This window comes from Diorhabda carinulata, chromosome X (genome assembly GCF_026250575.1).
Source record: "Diorhabda carinulata isolate Delta chromosome X, icDioCari1.1, whole genome shotgun sequence".
Lineage (NCBI taxonomy): Eukaryota > Metazoa > Arthropoda > Insecta > Coleoptera > Chrysomelidae > Diorhabda > Diorhabda carinulata.
Window position 1 is genome coordinate 10,885,214 of NC_079472.1, and position 14,575 is coordinate 10,899,788.

Genomic DNA, 14,575 nt, shown 5'->3' on the forward strand with positions numbered 1-14,575 from the left:
ATTTTAATGACCGAAAATTCACGCTGAAATCAACTTCTAAAGAAATCTTTTTGAAATAATCGATTAAAACATTTTTATTTAACGTGTTTAAATTGAAATTAGTCTGACGAAATAATAAACAAAATGCCCAACAAACAACGTCGTACAGCACAATGACCCAACGAAAAGTAATCAATGATTACAAATTAAATTAATAACAATAATAATCTATTTGAGTCGAGTAATAAGAAAAAAATGCACAAACAAATCATTTTATACAGATAGGAGTCTATATACAGGGTGATTGATTATTATGATGTAGTTCAATGCCTACTTTGTCCTTTGAAAACATCAAATTGAATATTTAAGGGATTATTCACATTTTAAAATTATTTACAATTTTACAGTGTGTTCTAAAATGGAGTATGGAATTTATCAGTTTTAAAATTCCTCAAATTTTCAAATTGATATCTCAAAGGACAAAGAAAGCACTGAAATTTAACATACTAATCAATCACCCTGTATAGTTTATAAATATGACAGGAAGTGCAGCTCGTTAAATTCAAACTTTGTATTCTACACTTAACCAAAAACCTTGACACTTGCGACATCTGTTTACGATCCTAAAAATACAACTAACTTACTAATCTTGAGGAAATATCTAAATGTATCTCCGCGTTGAATTAATCCTACAAATCATCTCGTCGTACTTAAATCAGAAAAAAATTATTTTGAGCATAGTCGTTGGAATACTTGGGCGTAGATTAGTTTAAAAAAAAATCTATTATTCTAAAAGCATTTAGTCATGAAGAATGACTAAGAGTTTATTGAAATTCGACAATAGGTTTTAACAATGCTTCGAGGAACTCAACTCTATGATTAACGCTTGTTTTTTAATAATTCCGAATGGTTTGCAATTTTTTTTTTGTATTTGTGACTTGAATAACTAAGTTTAAGATATACGAGGCTGTTCAAAAAACAATTTTTTATCATAATACGTAGTGCGTCGAGATTTTTTTTTCTATGGGATCGTATTGTAGTAAAAACGATTTTTCGGTTGAACACGTAAACAATAGAAGTGGAAAAAGCCTTTTTAGAGATATTGTTAGACAATAAAAAGTATATCTAATAACGATAAATTGATGAAGCGTTAAATTTCTCGGTTACGCTAGTCGTTGATTCCATTTCTTGGGTAAAACAAGTTCTTTAATTAAAAAGAATATTTTTATAAAAAAAAAGACTAAAAACGTGTTAGATTTTTAATGGAATCGCGTCATTTGGTCAGTATATCGTACATACGAGGGCTGAAACATTTGCACATTGCCCGAACGATTACGAAGATTTCTGCTTAAGTTTTGAGACACGGCAACACTGATTCGAATATGTCAAATCTGACATTTAGAATTTCTGATTTCTTTTTATTCTCGCAGATAAAAAAGAAATTACGAGTTCAACGTTTTTCTACACATACCTTCAAATCATATATTTTGGAGGAACAATTGGTTCAAACGCATGCAAAAGTGTATTGATCTTAATGAAGAATATTAATAAAACCATATCGAATTATAAATATTTGTTTTTGTTCATCTATCTCAAAAATTAAACAGCAACCCTCGTATAAATATTATAATCTAAGTTTGGTATGAACTTGTAGAAGACCGAAATTCAAAAAATTTTATAGAAACTTTTTTATGTAAAATCTGAAATTTCGTGCTTTGAAAAAATTCGTAAACTTCACTATAATGGGTTCTCTACGTTTTTTATCTAAACGGTTGGTTTTATGGAAAATTACTTCCAACAAAAATTGTAGATCATGAAATTATCTATCGAAAACTTCAAATACTTTTATTTCTTGAAACTACCGTTTATGAGATATGAAGTTATGTTTTTAGTGACTTTTGATTTTGAATAATAGTACAGACACATTAAGCGATTTTGAGCTAAAACCTTAAATTAAATTGGGCGGTTTTGTAATACTAAATAAGTCTAGCAAATCTTGACAAAACGGGCACGGATTTTGGAAATTTTGAGACTTGAAACTCAAAAAAATTTTCAAACGTGAATAACTCGAAAACTATGAGGAATTCGAAAAAAACTGTCAGGACAAAAAATGTAGAGTACGGAATTCTCTAAAAAAAGTAGCCCAGGTATTTGTTCGTAACCTTAAAATTTTCACTTTAAAATGGGTTTATACCCTCAAAAATATTTTAATTCGCGAATAACTCGAAAACTACGAGAAATTCGAAAAAAATGTACCACTCAAAATTCTTTACAGAATGGTCCTCAAGCATTTTTCCTAACCTTAAAATTTTCACCGTAAAATGGGTAAATGTACTCGAAAACATTTTGAATTGCAGATTATTCGAAAACTATGAGGATTTCGACACAAACTGCCGGGACAAAAAAAGTGGAGCACGATATTCTGTACAAAAAAGTTTTCAATTTGTTCCTAACCTCTAAATTGCATTTACAAAATGGATTTGTACTCTCAAAAATATTTTGATAACTCGAAAAATACGTAGTATAAAATGAGTACCCACATTTTTTCTGAAAGAGAAACTATTAAGAGGTCTGTGAATATTGGGATTTTTAGAAAACGAAGTAGTTTTCCAATAGTTAGAGCAGTTAGTTAGATTTACTCAGAAATAATGGCTCCAACGAAAAAATGACTAAAGACCTTTTTTGTATAAAATTTTGTGCTCTACATTTTATGTCCTGACAGTTTTTTTCGAATTCCTTTTAGTTTTCGAGTTATTCGCGTTTCAAGTTTTTTCGAGTTATAAGTTCCCAAAAATTTCGAAAACTCGTAATTTTGTTAAGAGTTGCTATGCTTATTCAATAACCGAAAACCTCTGAGAATCTATAAAATTATTTTTTCAAAATAATTTGACCAGACTATGAATGCATTATGAATATCTGCATTTTCACATGGTTAAAAAGTGATTCTACCTTCTACTTCTTTTTTATCACCCGAATTCTTTTTATGCCTATCGTCTATTGTTATACAACCAGATTTGTAGGAATCTGTTTTTAAAATAGTAGACATAAATAATCGTCAAAAATAAAAAAAGGAAACCTAAACAATCAAATTTACATAATTCTATTATGTATATATGTAAAAATGTCGATTCTGTTTTTATTTCCGCCGAAATCAAACCACAAATAATTTTATTGGTATTTCCGAACATTCGACCCTGAATATATTCTTTAGACAATGGGCAAAAAAGTGTTGCATCATTTATTGATTTATTTTTCGAAACAATTCCAAGTAATAAAACCAGTATATTACAAAATATCAGGACTGACAAATATTTAAAAACCACAGTGCATATCTATTACTTCACGGGTCAATAACCATAATTTTTATTAAAAAAAAACATCACCCTGTATAAATAAATAAATCGTATCTAGTCGGAATATAACCGATTTTGTGCTTCTAACCTATAATTGATTCAAATAACTGCGTGTGAAAAAATTTGACGTTACTACAACAACACATAATAATGGACTTCGAGAGTTTCTACTATTATAAGCAAACATTTACCATTCGTTTATCACCTGCATGTAAATTTTGGGCTCGGTTGAGCAAGGTTAAATCCTTTGGTGATGTTCAGTCCCACGATCTCACCATTTAAGACAGTTTTCAATACTATAAAACGGTCATTTATGAATTTATTAGGTTATGTATATTACTAAAATTGATTTTTTTGTTTTTGCCTTCTTATTAACTAGCAAAGATTAAATTAGACGTTGGAGACGCAACAGAAATATGATTTTCTATACTACATCATCACGTTATTGTCGATTTTTTTATATAAATATCTATATTCATACACATTTATTATTACTAATTTCTCACTAAAAATTAGGAAATCTTATTCAAATTAGACGGACGGAAGACTAGACAAAATAATTATTACTAAATAACTATTTAATTTGATAAATTTTACGTATTATTATCTAGAATAAATAAACAATCACCGAATATTAACGATAAATATAAATTACAATATTTGTACTATACTATAATATCGTCGTTAATTATTATAGTCAGAACGAGTTTTATATTATTTGACATACTGAAAAGAGCGACATCTGTATGTGTAACATCACATTACATCGATATTTATTTTGTTTATAACAATTTTTAATATTAATATTTCACTATATTGTATTCGAAAATATTTCTCAATGATGAATTATAATAAACATTGATACTTAATGATGCACAAGTAAAGAATGCAGAAAAAATTATACAGTAGGTGATGTGATGTCATAATATATCCAATTAAGATGAACAATTTGTAATCTTCAATAACATTTTCAAGGTAAAAATTATTTAACTATAATTATTCAAACAATATAAGTAATTATAAGAATTCTTGTAATATACAGTGTGTTTCTAACCTATTATTTCTTGTGTTATCGTAAACTTCCAACACATTGTTTTAATGTATTGTATAGTATTTCTTCAAATTACTTCCTAAATTTAACCACCTCTACGTTTTATAAACACGACTACTAAAGTAGTAAGTATCAGAATATAAAATTGTTTACACCAAACCCACGCACTAAAACATCCTGTTGTGAAAAACTATACGAGCATAATAAATTTGAAATTAAATTATATTCAAACGTTGTGTAAATATTTAGAAGGCAATAATAGAAAACGCCGAGTTTGTGCCGGCGCAATCACCACCGAGGTATTAGATATACAGTGGGTTTTACAAAATGTCGTCGCTCTTGGAAAGATGAAAAATCATCGACTAATATAACTTCTGACACTAATTTCCTTCCTAATTATATTCTATTAACTACCAATATCGTTAGTCTTTAAATTTAGACATATGACAATTAAATAAAATAGAAAAAGAAGAACAGTTATGTCACCTTTCCGTTTTATGGTTGAAACCATCGATCTATTACATGATAATTATGATACAATTAGATCTATGACAGTTGTGCAAACTAGACTTTTCAGTTCTATGAATCAAACTACCGAATTATTATATGATAATAATGCTGGACGTCAAATTTTGACAATTGACATAGGCATAACGCAAATTTTCTTCGTTTAATTTAATCTTCAAATGTTTTGATGAGTTTTGAGAGTGTGCACAGAAACTAGTGAAATCTCTGGTTAAACCATAGATCTGTCATTTAATTATGATAAAATTCGAAATTTCTCATATACGAGTTATATGATTTCTGTGGTTTGAGTCATAGATCTATTCTATTTGTTTAAATTTAAATACCTTACACTAGTCCATTTCAATTTTATAGTTAAAATTATTAAACTATTACATGGTTATTATAATGAAAGTCAAATTTATGCAAATAACAGTTGTGGAAAAACGACCTATCATAGTTAAACGTTGAACTTAGACATATGGCAGTTGTAGAAGTACTTTCATTTCAAATTTTATTACTATTGCTCAAAATATCGATATTTTTACTTACTAACTATGATGAATGTCATATTTAGACATATGACAATTATACAGATTAAAAAAAGAAGAATTTTAATTATGAATTCTAGTTCTATAGTTTTATTCATCGATTTATTACAAAGTTAATATGATTAACGTCAAATTTAGATATATTTGACATAAAAGAAAACCAATTGTATGGTCAAAAATTTTAATCTATTTCTATAATAATTATAATACGATAAAAGTCGAATATAGATATATGTAGTTGTACAAAGTGGAACTATCATTTCAAATTTTAGTTTTATATTCCAAACCATCGATCCATCACTTTTCAAAAACTAAAATTTGTTTTTTTTTTCTTTACAGAATACTCTCACCACAGCTTCCCAATACATGTTCTCAGCATTAGACAGCCGCGCATATATACGATCAGCTACCGTGTTACTTCCGGTAACATGGCCAGATTCCTGCGTTTCTTCATCCATATTATCCTCTTCAGGCGAAATATCCGATGTTACCGTCTCACCCAGCGATCCAGTAAGAGGAAGTATTTGGACCCAACAATCGTTAGGATGCGGACAACCTGGCGATCAAATATACATAGGATACGAGGGGCTATTGAAAAACAACAATAATTTAGGACGGATATTAGTGAAGGAATTCGCTAAATATCGCTACGGAGTATTCGACGAAGAAGGTTACCAAACCGATTCGGTCTACCCAATCTGTTACTACGACGATGAAACGAAACAAATAAAAGTCACCGGATGTTCCGATTTACCGATAAAAGACAACGGCGTTTGTTCCGATAAACACGCAGCTTACAATAAAACATTGATGATGGACGAAAAAGCTCGATCTAGTATAATGTTTGCCCCGGAAAGCCCCTCAGTGTCAATGTTCTGCGACGAGGGAAACCATAACCGATTAGCTCCCACGAAACACAACTTTTTCTGCGAAAGAAGAAGCGTACTAGACGTCATTATCAACCATAAAGATTTTTTGAAAACCAACCGAAACCTCGTAAACGGCAATCAAATCACCGACACAACACCGAAGATCGTCTACAAGAAACAAAACATCACCAGATACGTTTTCGTCATTGAAAACTCCAAGGATATGATGCAGAGAGAATCTTGGAGTTATTTACGTCTAGCTTTGAGGCAGTGGGCGAGATACGTTTTACCTGATAATACAGAAATCGGTATGGTACTATCCGATCCCGTTCAGTCAGTACGAGCTTTAAATATAGTCCCGGCCAAAGTAACAATAGACAGATTCGGGAATAATAACCGCGACAAATTCTATTCCTCTTTACCTTACACGCCGAACGAAAGTATGCAACCGGTTTGTTTACATTGCGCAATCGCCGAAGCCATGACCATGTTAAAAGAACGTACTAAAACAGATGGCGCTGCCAATAATGTAATCGTAGTAGTTGCCACCGGAACGACTATAGATAAACGTTTAAAAACCACCATAGAAGAACTGAAAAAATTCAAAATCAAACTAGCTACGATCAATTATCCGGATATATTGAGACCGGACGCTTTAGGTTATCTGGCCAGGGAAACCGGTGGATACGATTACACGATTTTCGAAGATAAATTGAACGTGGATACGACTTTGCTCACCACTTATTTCGAATTGCATAACGTTCTTTACGATATAGTTTTGAAATTCGGCGCTAGAAGTCAAGTCGATTTACCGATGGAGATACATAGGAAGGTGATTAGCGACGACGGGAGGACCTCGGTGACGGGTAGTTTTATGTTGGATCCGAATATGGGGGAACCGGCACAGTTTACGCTCTATACCCACAATACGGTGACTCCTTTGATTAAAAGTTTGAAACTGATCAGTCCCAGTCATCAGATTTATTCGAGTAGGAACGATAAGTTGATCGATTTCAAAATGATTACGTTGAACGCCAACATTTCCGAGGTAAGCATTTTTTTAACTTTCAGTTTAAGGAATTCACTCGTAGATGTCGCTGAAAATAGATGCTTGAATTATTAAACTTGTTTAGAAAATGTTATTTTTTTATTAAAACTTTCATTTGTCTAAGGACGTTGTTTTTTGTCAAAAACGAAGTGTCTCTTGTCGTGGAAACCTGTTTTAGTCACAAATAAACTATAATTAGTCTATGGAAATTGTTTTTTTTTTGAAAAAACCGTCATTTGTCTGTGGAAACTGTGTTTTTCGAAAAACATATCGCCATTTGTTTTTGAAATTTGCATTTTTTTAAAGTCAGATCATTTTTCTATGAAAACTTTCTTTTTAGAAAAACATCCCCATTTATCTTTGGATGTTTTTTTAGTAGAGCCGTTATTTATCTATGGAAACCACTTTTTTTTAAGAACACCGTTCTATGTCTTTGGAAACTGTATTTGTCTCAATTGAATTATAATTCTTCTATAATTGTCTTTTGTCACACACAAACTGCCTATTGTCATTGTAACCTGTTTTATTCACAAATAAACCATAATATGTTTATGAAAATTGAAAAAACTCTCATTTTTCTGTGAAAACTGTGTTATCGAAAAACATAAAAAACTTATCGCCATTTGTTTTTGAAAATTACATGTTTTTAAACACTCACATCATTTGCCTATGAAAAAAATGTTTTTGATAAACATCGTCATTCATTTTTGGATAATATTTTTTTAGGAAAACCGTTATTTGTCTATGGAAACTGCGTTTTTTGAAAAGAACACCGTTCTATGTCTTTGGAAACTGTATTTGTCCCAAATAAATCATAATTTGTCTATGGAAATTGTCTTTTGTTAGACACAAACCGCCTTTTGTTTTTGGAAACCATTTTTTAACAAAAACAATTCGTCATTTGCTTATGGAAAGTGTCTTTATTAGAAAAAACAATTATTTGTGTAAATAAACCATGGTTTATCTATGTTAATTGTCTTTTGTTTACGGGAACTGTCTTTTTGAAAAACAAACGATAATTTGTCTATGGAAAGAGTCTTCTATCTACACCAATCTGTCTCTTTTGACAAAACAACCGTTATTTGTCTATGAAAACTATCATATTTTGAAAAAATGTCACCATTTGCCTATAGAAACTGTGTTTTTTGTAGAATTGTTTTCTTTTTTCTAAAAAACACTGACAACTAACTTTATAAATGGACGAACAATGGCCGTTAAAAATGTTTCTTATAGATATTAATAGTTTACTAGTTCACGTACAGATGGCGTATCATTAAAGTCTTTTTTACTTCATTTTTATAAAGAACGTACCGTGAATTTATGATTTATTAGTATAAAATTAATTTTAGTTATAAATATAATCATTTTTACAGACAGGTACATGGACTTATATAGTCGAACCGTACCCGGGAAATCCTCAACCACATTTTATCCAAGTAACGGCGACGCCCAAATCCATATTCGCTCCCGTAGTAACGGTTAAATTCAGAACGCACCGCAACGTACCGCACGGACCTCTCCTACTATTAGCCGAACTGAAATACGGTGATTCCCCAATTCTAAGCGCAAAAGTCGAAGTAACCATAACGAAACCGGGCGTCAACGGCTCATTACCTCTAAGAACTAAAATAGAATTATTAGACACCGGTTCCGGAGATCCTGATATCACCAAAGGCGACGGTATATACACGAAATACTTCAGCGCCGCCGAATGGGGACCTGGTTTATACAATTTTGAAGTTATGGCTACCGATAATGGTAATACGGCTTATACTTGGTCTAGTTCTTCGAAAATTAATGGTAAGTTTATATTTCTTTAGGTTTTAGAATATTTTTTTAATAGTTTTTTTTATGTTTTAGCTGATTCTTGTTGCGGTACGTCGGTGATATCGAACGGAGTCGTACCGTTAGCTCCTTTTCAACGTTTTATTTCGAAAACTTCGATGGTAGCAACCGCAGAAGACGTAACCGTAGCCGGTCAGGTACCAGCCGGACGAATCGGCGATTTAAAACTTCAAATAATACCGGACGAATTGAAAGTTCGTTTATCTTGGACGTCACCTGACATGGGAGGGGATTCGGTTTCGCATTACGAGATCAAATACGCCAAATCTGTTACGGATATCATAGATAGATACGAAACCGTCGGTATATTATGGGATCAAGGACAACCTTTCCCTCTATCGGCAGGATCAGAAACTACATTCACTTTGGATTTTAATAACAAAAAAAATCTATTGGATCAAACTTTATATTTCGCGGTTAAATCGTATTCGAAAACTACCAACGATATATCGGGACCGATATCGAATTGGGTTAGGGTGTTTATACCGTCCCCGCCACCACCACCTACCGTACCACCCCCGTATTCAACTAACGAACATTCAATATGGCCGAACAACGCACCGGAAATCGATACCGCAGGACCGAACATCGAAAATATGTCAATAGGATTAGAACTTATCCTACCGGTGGTAATAGGACTCGTACTACTCGTCGTCCTATTAATTACCTATTGCTATTGCTGCGTAATGAAAAAAAGAAATAGAGATAACAAAAAAACGATAAAAAAAGAAAACATAAATTCGAATATAACGATAATACCGCAAAATAATTCGAATCATTCGACTCAAAGTTATATCGGTAACGATATACCGGACCCGCATCAAATCGGCGTACCGATCAATAATTACGCCTACGAGGACGATACGAAAAAACGTTATTCCCTCGTAAATCAACAAGAACATCAATTAATCGAAGAATTAAAACAACATCAACAACAACGCGACGCTAATTACGAGGGGGTCAGTATAATATCGAGGAACCAACAGATTTTGAGTCCTTTTAATTCTTGGACGGCGTCGCAATTGTTGCACGAACACGAAAGGAGACGTAGTCCGATGGATAATCACGAACAACACCAGGAGATGATGTTGAATGGCGAACAAGGATTGATACCGCCGCCGGTACCTCCTCTACCGCTATTCGGCGGCGATAATAGATTTAATTATGACGTGTACGAAGTGCAACCGCATCCGATTTACGCGTCGATGCATCGAAGAGAACCTTTTAATCAAAGTCTACAGGGTTCTGTTAGTTCGGTTAATTCCGGTGAGAAGAAGAGGAGGAACGTTACGATGGTGTAACGAGAAGTTATTGTTCGAGTGAGGACTTATCAAAGTGTAAATAGAATGTAAATAATGTGAATGGGATTGGACAAAAATTGACTTACGTCAAGTGAAATGACTAGGTTTCTACTTTATCGACCTTTAAAACGATATTTTATTAATGAAAAGTGACGTATGTCGATAAATTTTGGTGATAGAGTGACTAATTCTACTTTTTACCGACTCTTGACACGATATGACATATGGCAGATAATTTTATCGATAAAATGCTCAGATTTCTACCTTATCGACGATTAAAATATTCTGTTAATGAAATGTGACAAATGTCGAGATATTTGTGTGCTAATGTGACTAGTTCTTTATTTTACTGACGTTTGTGTGACAGATAATTTTACCGATAAACTAACTAGTTTCATTCCTTATCAACATATAATGAATTAATTGATAAATACACAAATGGCTAAATTTGTAGTTCTCTGCCTTACCGGCTCTGGAATTATTTTGAATGAAAAATAACATATGCCTTTGTTGACATATCTAATTTTCTTTCTTATCGACTTTTAAAACATTAATTTGTATATAAAAATGACAAATAACGTGAATGTTTACATTCATTTCTAGTTTTCTTTCTTACCGACGTTTCAACCCTTATTATGTAAATAGAAAGTGACATATATCGACAAATTGTATAATTTCTCTCTTTATCGACGTTTAAAATATATTTATTTGATTTTAAAGTGACATATGTCAAAAACATTGTTCTGTTGATAAAATGTAACATATATCGAATAATTGTATTTTCTGGAATGACTAGTTTTCCTCTTTCCCGACGTGGGGATATGAAGGGTTCATAATTTTTTTTGAAAATTGTAAATAAATTACTACTAGTCAAATTATTTGCCTGTATTGGAGCCAGTACGTAGATTTTAGTATTTGTAATCTTATCAAATATAAGCAGTACAATATTATTTGTAAATTAAGACTGATCTCGCACAATCCATGAATGAAATTTCGAATTTTGACATTCTACTTAATTATATGCTGTTAATTTAGATGTAAATATATAAATGTACAAATTTTATTAGTAACGTTTCTTTTGTATATATCTATGTGAAATATAGAATGTGTCTTGTATAAACTTGTTCTATTATTTAAAACTTACCTTATTCAATGTAATTGAGGATTTAAACTAGCCCTTTAGACATTCTTCGATTATTTACTCGAAGATGTCGCAGCGATATTTCATCTAATTATTTATATTACAAAATGTTACAAACCATACATTAATATGTACAGGACTATCACAATAATACTTTATGCGCCCTCCTCGCCAGAATGTCCTAATTAAATCATAAATTATAGCAATTTCTCATTGCATAGTACGTACATTGGTATAGTGTAGATATTAAAGAACAGAATAATATAACAAAGGAGAATACTCGAGTAGAACAAGGTGCGTCCTCTATGCTAGAGTGTCCAAACTACATCTCTAATTTCTCACTCTATAGAAGTTACATTGGTATAGTGTGGGTATTATACAAAAGACGGCGCAGTATGTTTTTAAAGAATAAAACAAAACAATGGTAGACTATTGGAGTAAAACAATGTGCGTCCTCTGTGCTAAAGCTTTAAAACTAGATTTTAAGCTCCACCAATTTTTCACTGAATTGAGGATACTGAGTGTAGTGTATACATTATCGAAAAGATGGCGCAGTGTGTACTAGAAAATGGAATAAAACAATGGAGGAATATTAGAAAGATACTTGGTTCGCACTCTTTGCAAGAAAATCCTAACTTCATCATAAATTCTATCAATTTCCCAATGTATATTAGATACATAGGTGTAATGTGGATATTGTGGAACAGATGGTACAGTGTGATTAAAAAAAGTATACAACAAAGTAAGACTTTGTGCGCCCTCTTTGCCAGAGGGGCTAAACTACGTCAAAAATGTAGCAAATTCTCACTGTTTGGTGGTCATATTCGTGTACTGTGGGTATTATAAAACAGATGGCGAGATGTGTATTAAAAAATAGAATATAACAATGGAGGACTGCACAAGTAGAACAGGGTGCGTTCTCTATGCAAGAGTGTCCCAACTACATCTCAAATTATAATAATATCTCACTGTATCGTAGTTATACTGGTGTAGTGCGGACATTATACAACAGAGTCGCAGTTTATTTTTTAAAAATAGAATTTAAAAATGGACTATTAGAGTAAAACTAGGTGCGACCTCTGTGCTACAGTTTTGAAACTACATCTTAAGCTCTACCAACTTTTCACTGTATAGTGGATATATATGTGTAGTGTGTGTATTATCAAAGAGATGGCGCAGTGTGCACTAGATGATAGAATAAAACAATGGAGGACTATAAGAATAATACTTGGTGTGTCCTCTTTGCATAAACTCCTAACTACAACATAAATTCTACCAATTTCTCACTCTATACAATAGACATATATGTGTGGTATGATCATTTTCAGATAGCGCAATGTGTATTGAAAAATAGAATATAACAATGGGAGACTATTAAATAACACTCAGTGCGCCCTCTATGCCTGAGTGTCCAAACTACTTCTCAAATTCGAACAATTTCTTTCTGTATACTGTATAGTAGTTCAAGTGGTGGTAGTGTGGGTATTATAGAAAAGATGGCGCAGTCTATATTAAAAATAGAATGTATTATTGGATGAGGAGTATTTGAATAATAATAAGTTCTCCCTCTGTAACAGAGTGTCGAAACTATATCATTAATTGTACTAAAGATGATATCAATATATAGACGTCACTGTTCCATGTTGGATTAAAAATGGCGACAATTGGATATTCTACTTACTTTTTTTTACAAGTGTTCAATAAATGTCCATATACAACATATATAAATCAAAGAAAAGGTAATTAAAACGAACATGATACAGTAAATTTTTATTGACAACGAATTCAAGGTTCAAATTTCTATATAAATATCATACGAACAAATATAATAACAGTTCTTGGCACCACTATGTCCATTTACGTAACAACAAATTCAATTAAACGGGAGTAGTTCTTCTCAAAGTATCCGTTTGATAATTTTGACTTTTTAAGCTCGATACACTAGGCGCCCGGATATTCATCGAACGCTCGAGATCGAATCGCGCGAATTCGTGTTCGTGCATCGTCGGCGAATATTCATCGGTAGCGTAATCGATATCCGCCGTAGTACTAATGGTATTCGTGGTGGCATCTCGCGGGAAACCGCTCAAATTATTTATATGGTCCGTACTTAAATGACGCGGGAAATTGTACGATATAGTCGAGGGAGCGAACATATCCGGAAAGTACGAAACGTCTTTAAGAGAATTAGACTGCGATCTCCTAGGGTGAAGACTACAAGGGATTGTATTCGAATAGGGTAATTCACGTTGTATATACGGGGAGTACACTATAGCACTGTTAGAATTTACGTACGCTTCGGGATGTAATTTACAAGGATGTAACGTATGACGTATAATTCTTCTCTCATTATAGTTGTCTATTATTGGTTCTTCTATCAGTCTCTTTTTTTTCCATTCGTATTGGCTTCGATTGATGAACAACAACACTGCCATTACCCCGGTGATTTTAGTACAAACTACCCCCGTAACGTATATAATGAAGGAATAGCCGTAACGGTAATCGAAAGACGCTGGTTGGAGTTGGGATTGTGGACGTAATTTACTGCCTACTTCGGTTTTGAATACTGCTATGTACATTATTAAACCACAAAGCATAGCTAGACCTACAATATTCAAATATAAAAATTCTACCACTTTGCGATAACGTAAATTATTCGAACCTATAAATATTCGAATTCAATTTGAAGAAATCAAATGAATTTTCATTCCAACAATTTTTTTTTGGTGGAATATCATAGATTATATAACTTAAATTCAGTGATCTGTTACAAGATATCTACGTATGTTTAATAACTTTCGACATAGATGTCGCTGACATTTATAATGGATTGTAAATGGCTACTAATTTATAGTTTCAGTACATCATTGATAGATGTCTATGTTATTGGAATGAAAATGGCGACTTCTACATTTTAGTATACATCTTCGCCT

General features: G+C 32.3%; 2 protein-coding genes across 5 annotated transcripts in view; one reads left to right on the forward strand and one right to left on the reverse strand.

Moving 5' to 3' along the window:
- The window catches only part of LOC130901344 (calcium-activated chloride channel regulator 1-like), a 78,740-nt gene extending 67,119 nt beyond the window's left edge, over nucleotides 1–11,621 (forward strand). For all 3 annotated transcript variants that reach the window (XM_057812654.1, XM_057812653.1, XM_057812652.1), the window contains exons 2-4: nucleotides 5,778–7,355; nucleotides 8,729–9,155; nucleotides 9,216–11,621. In XM_057812654.1, coding sequence (XP_057668637.1) covers nucleotides 5,805–7,355; nucleotides 8,729–9,155; nucleotides 9,216–10,501 — 3,264 coding nt within the window. In that variant the 5' untranslated portion in view covers nucleotides 5,778–5,804 and the 3' untranslated portion in view covers nucleotides 10,502–11,621. The remainder of the gene's footprint in view (nucleotides 1–5,777; nucleotides 7,356–8,728; nucleotides 9,156–9,215) is intronic.
- Nucleotides 11,622–13,399: 1,778 nt separating this feature from the next.
- LOC130901128 (voltage-dependent calcium channel gamma-5 subunit) overlaps nucleotides 13,400–14,575 on the reverse strand; it is an 87,050-nt gene continuing 85,874 nt past the window's right edge. For both annotated transcript variants that reach the window (XM_057812233.1, XM_057812234.1), the window contains exon 5: nucleotides 13,400–14,247. In XM_057812233.1, coding sequence (XP_057668216.1) covers nucleotides 13,520–14,247 — 728 coding nt within the window. In that variant the 3' untranslated portion in view covers nucleotides 13,400–13,519. The remainder of the gene's footprint in view (nucleotides 14,248–14,575) is intronic.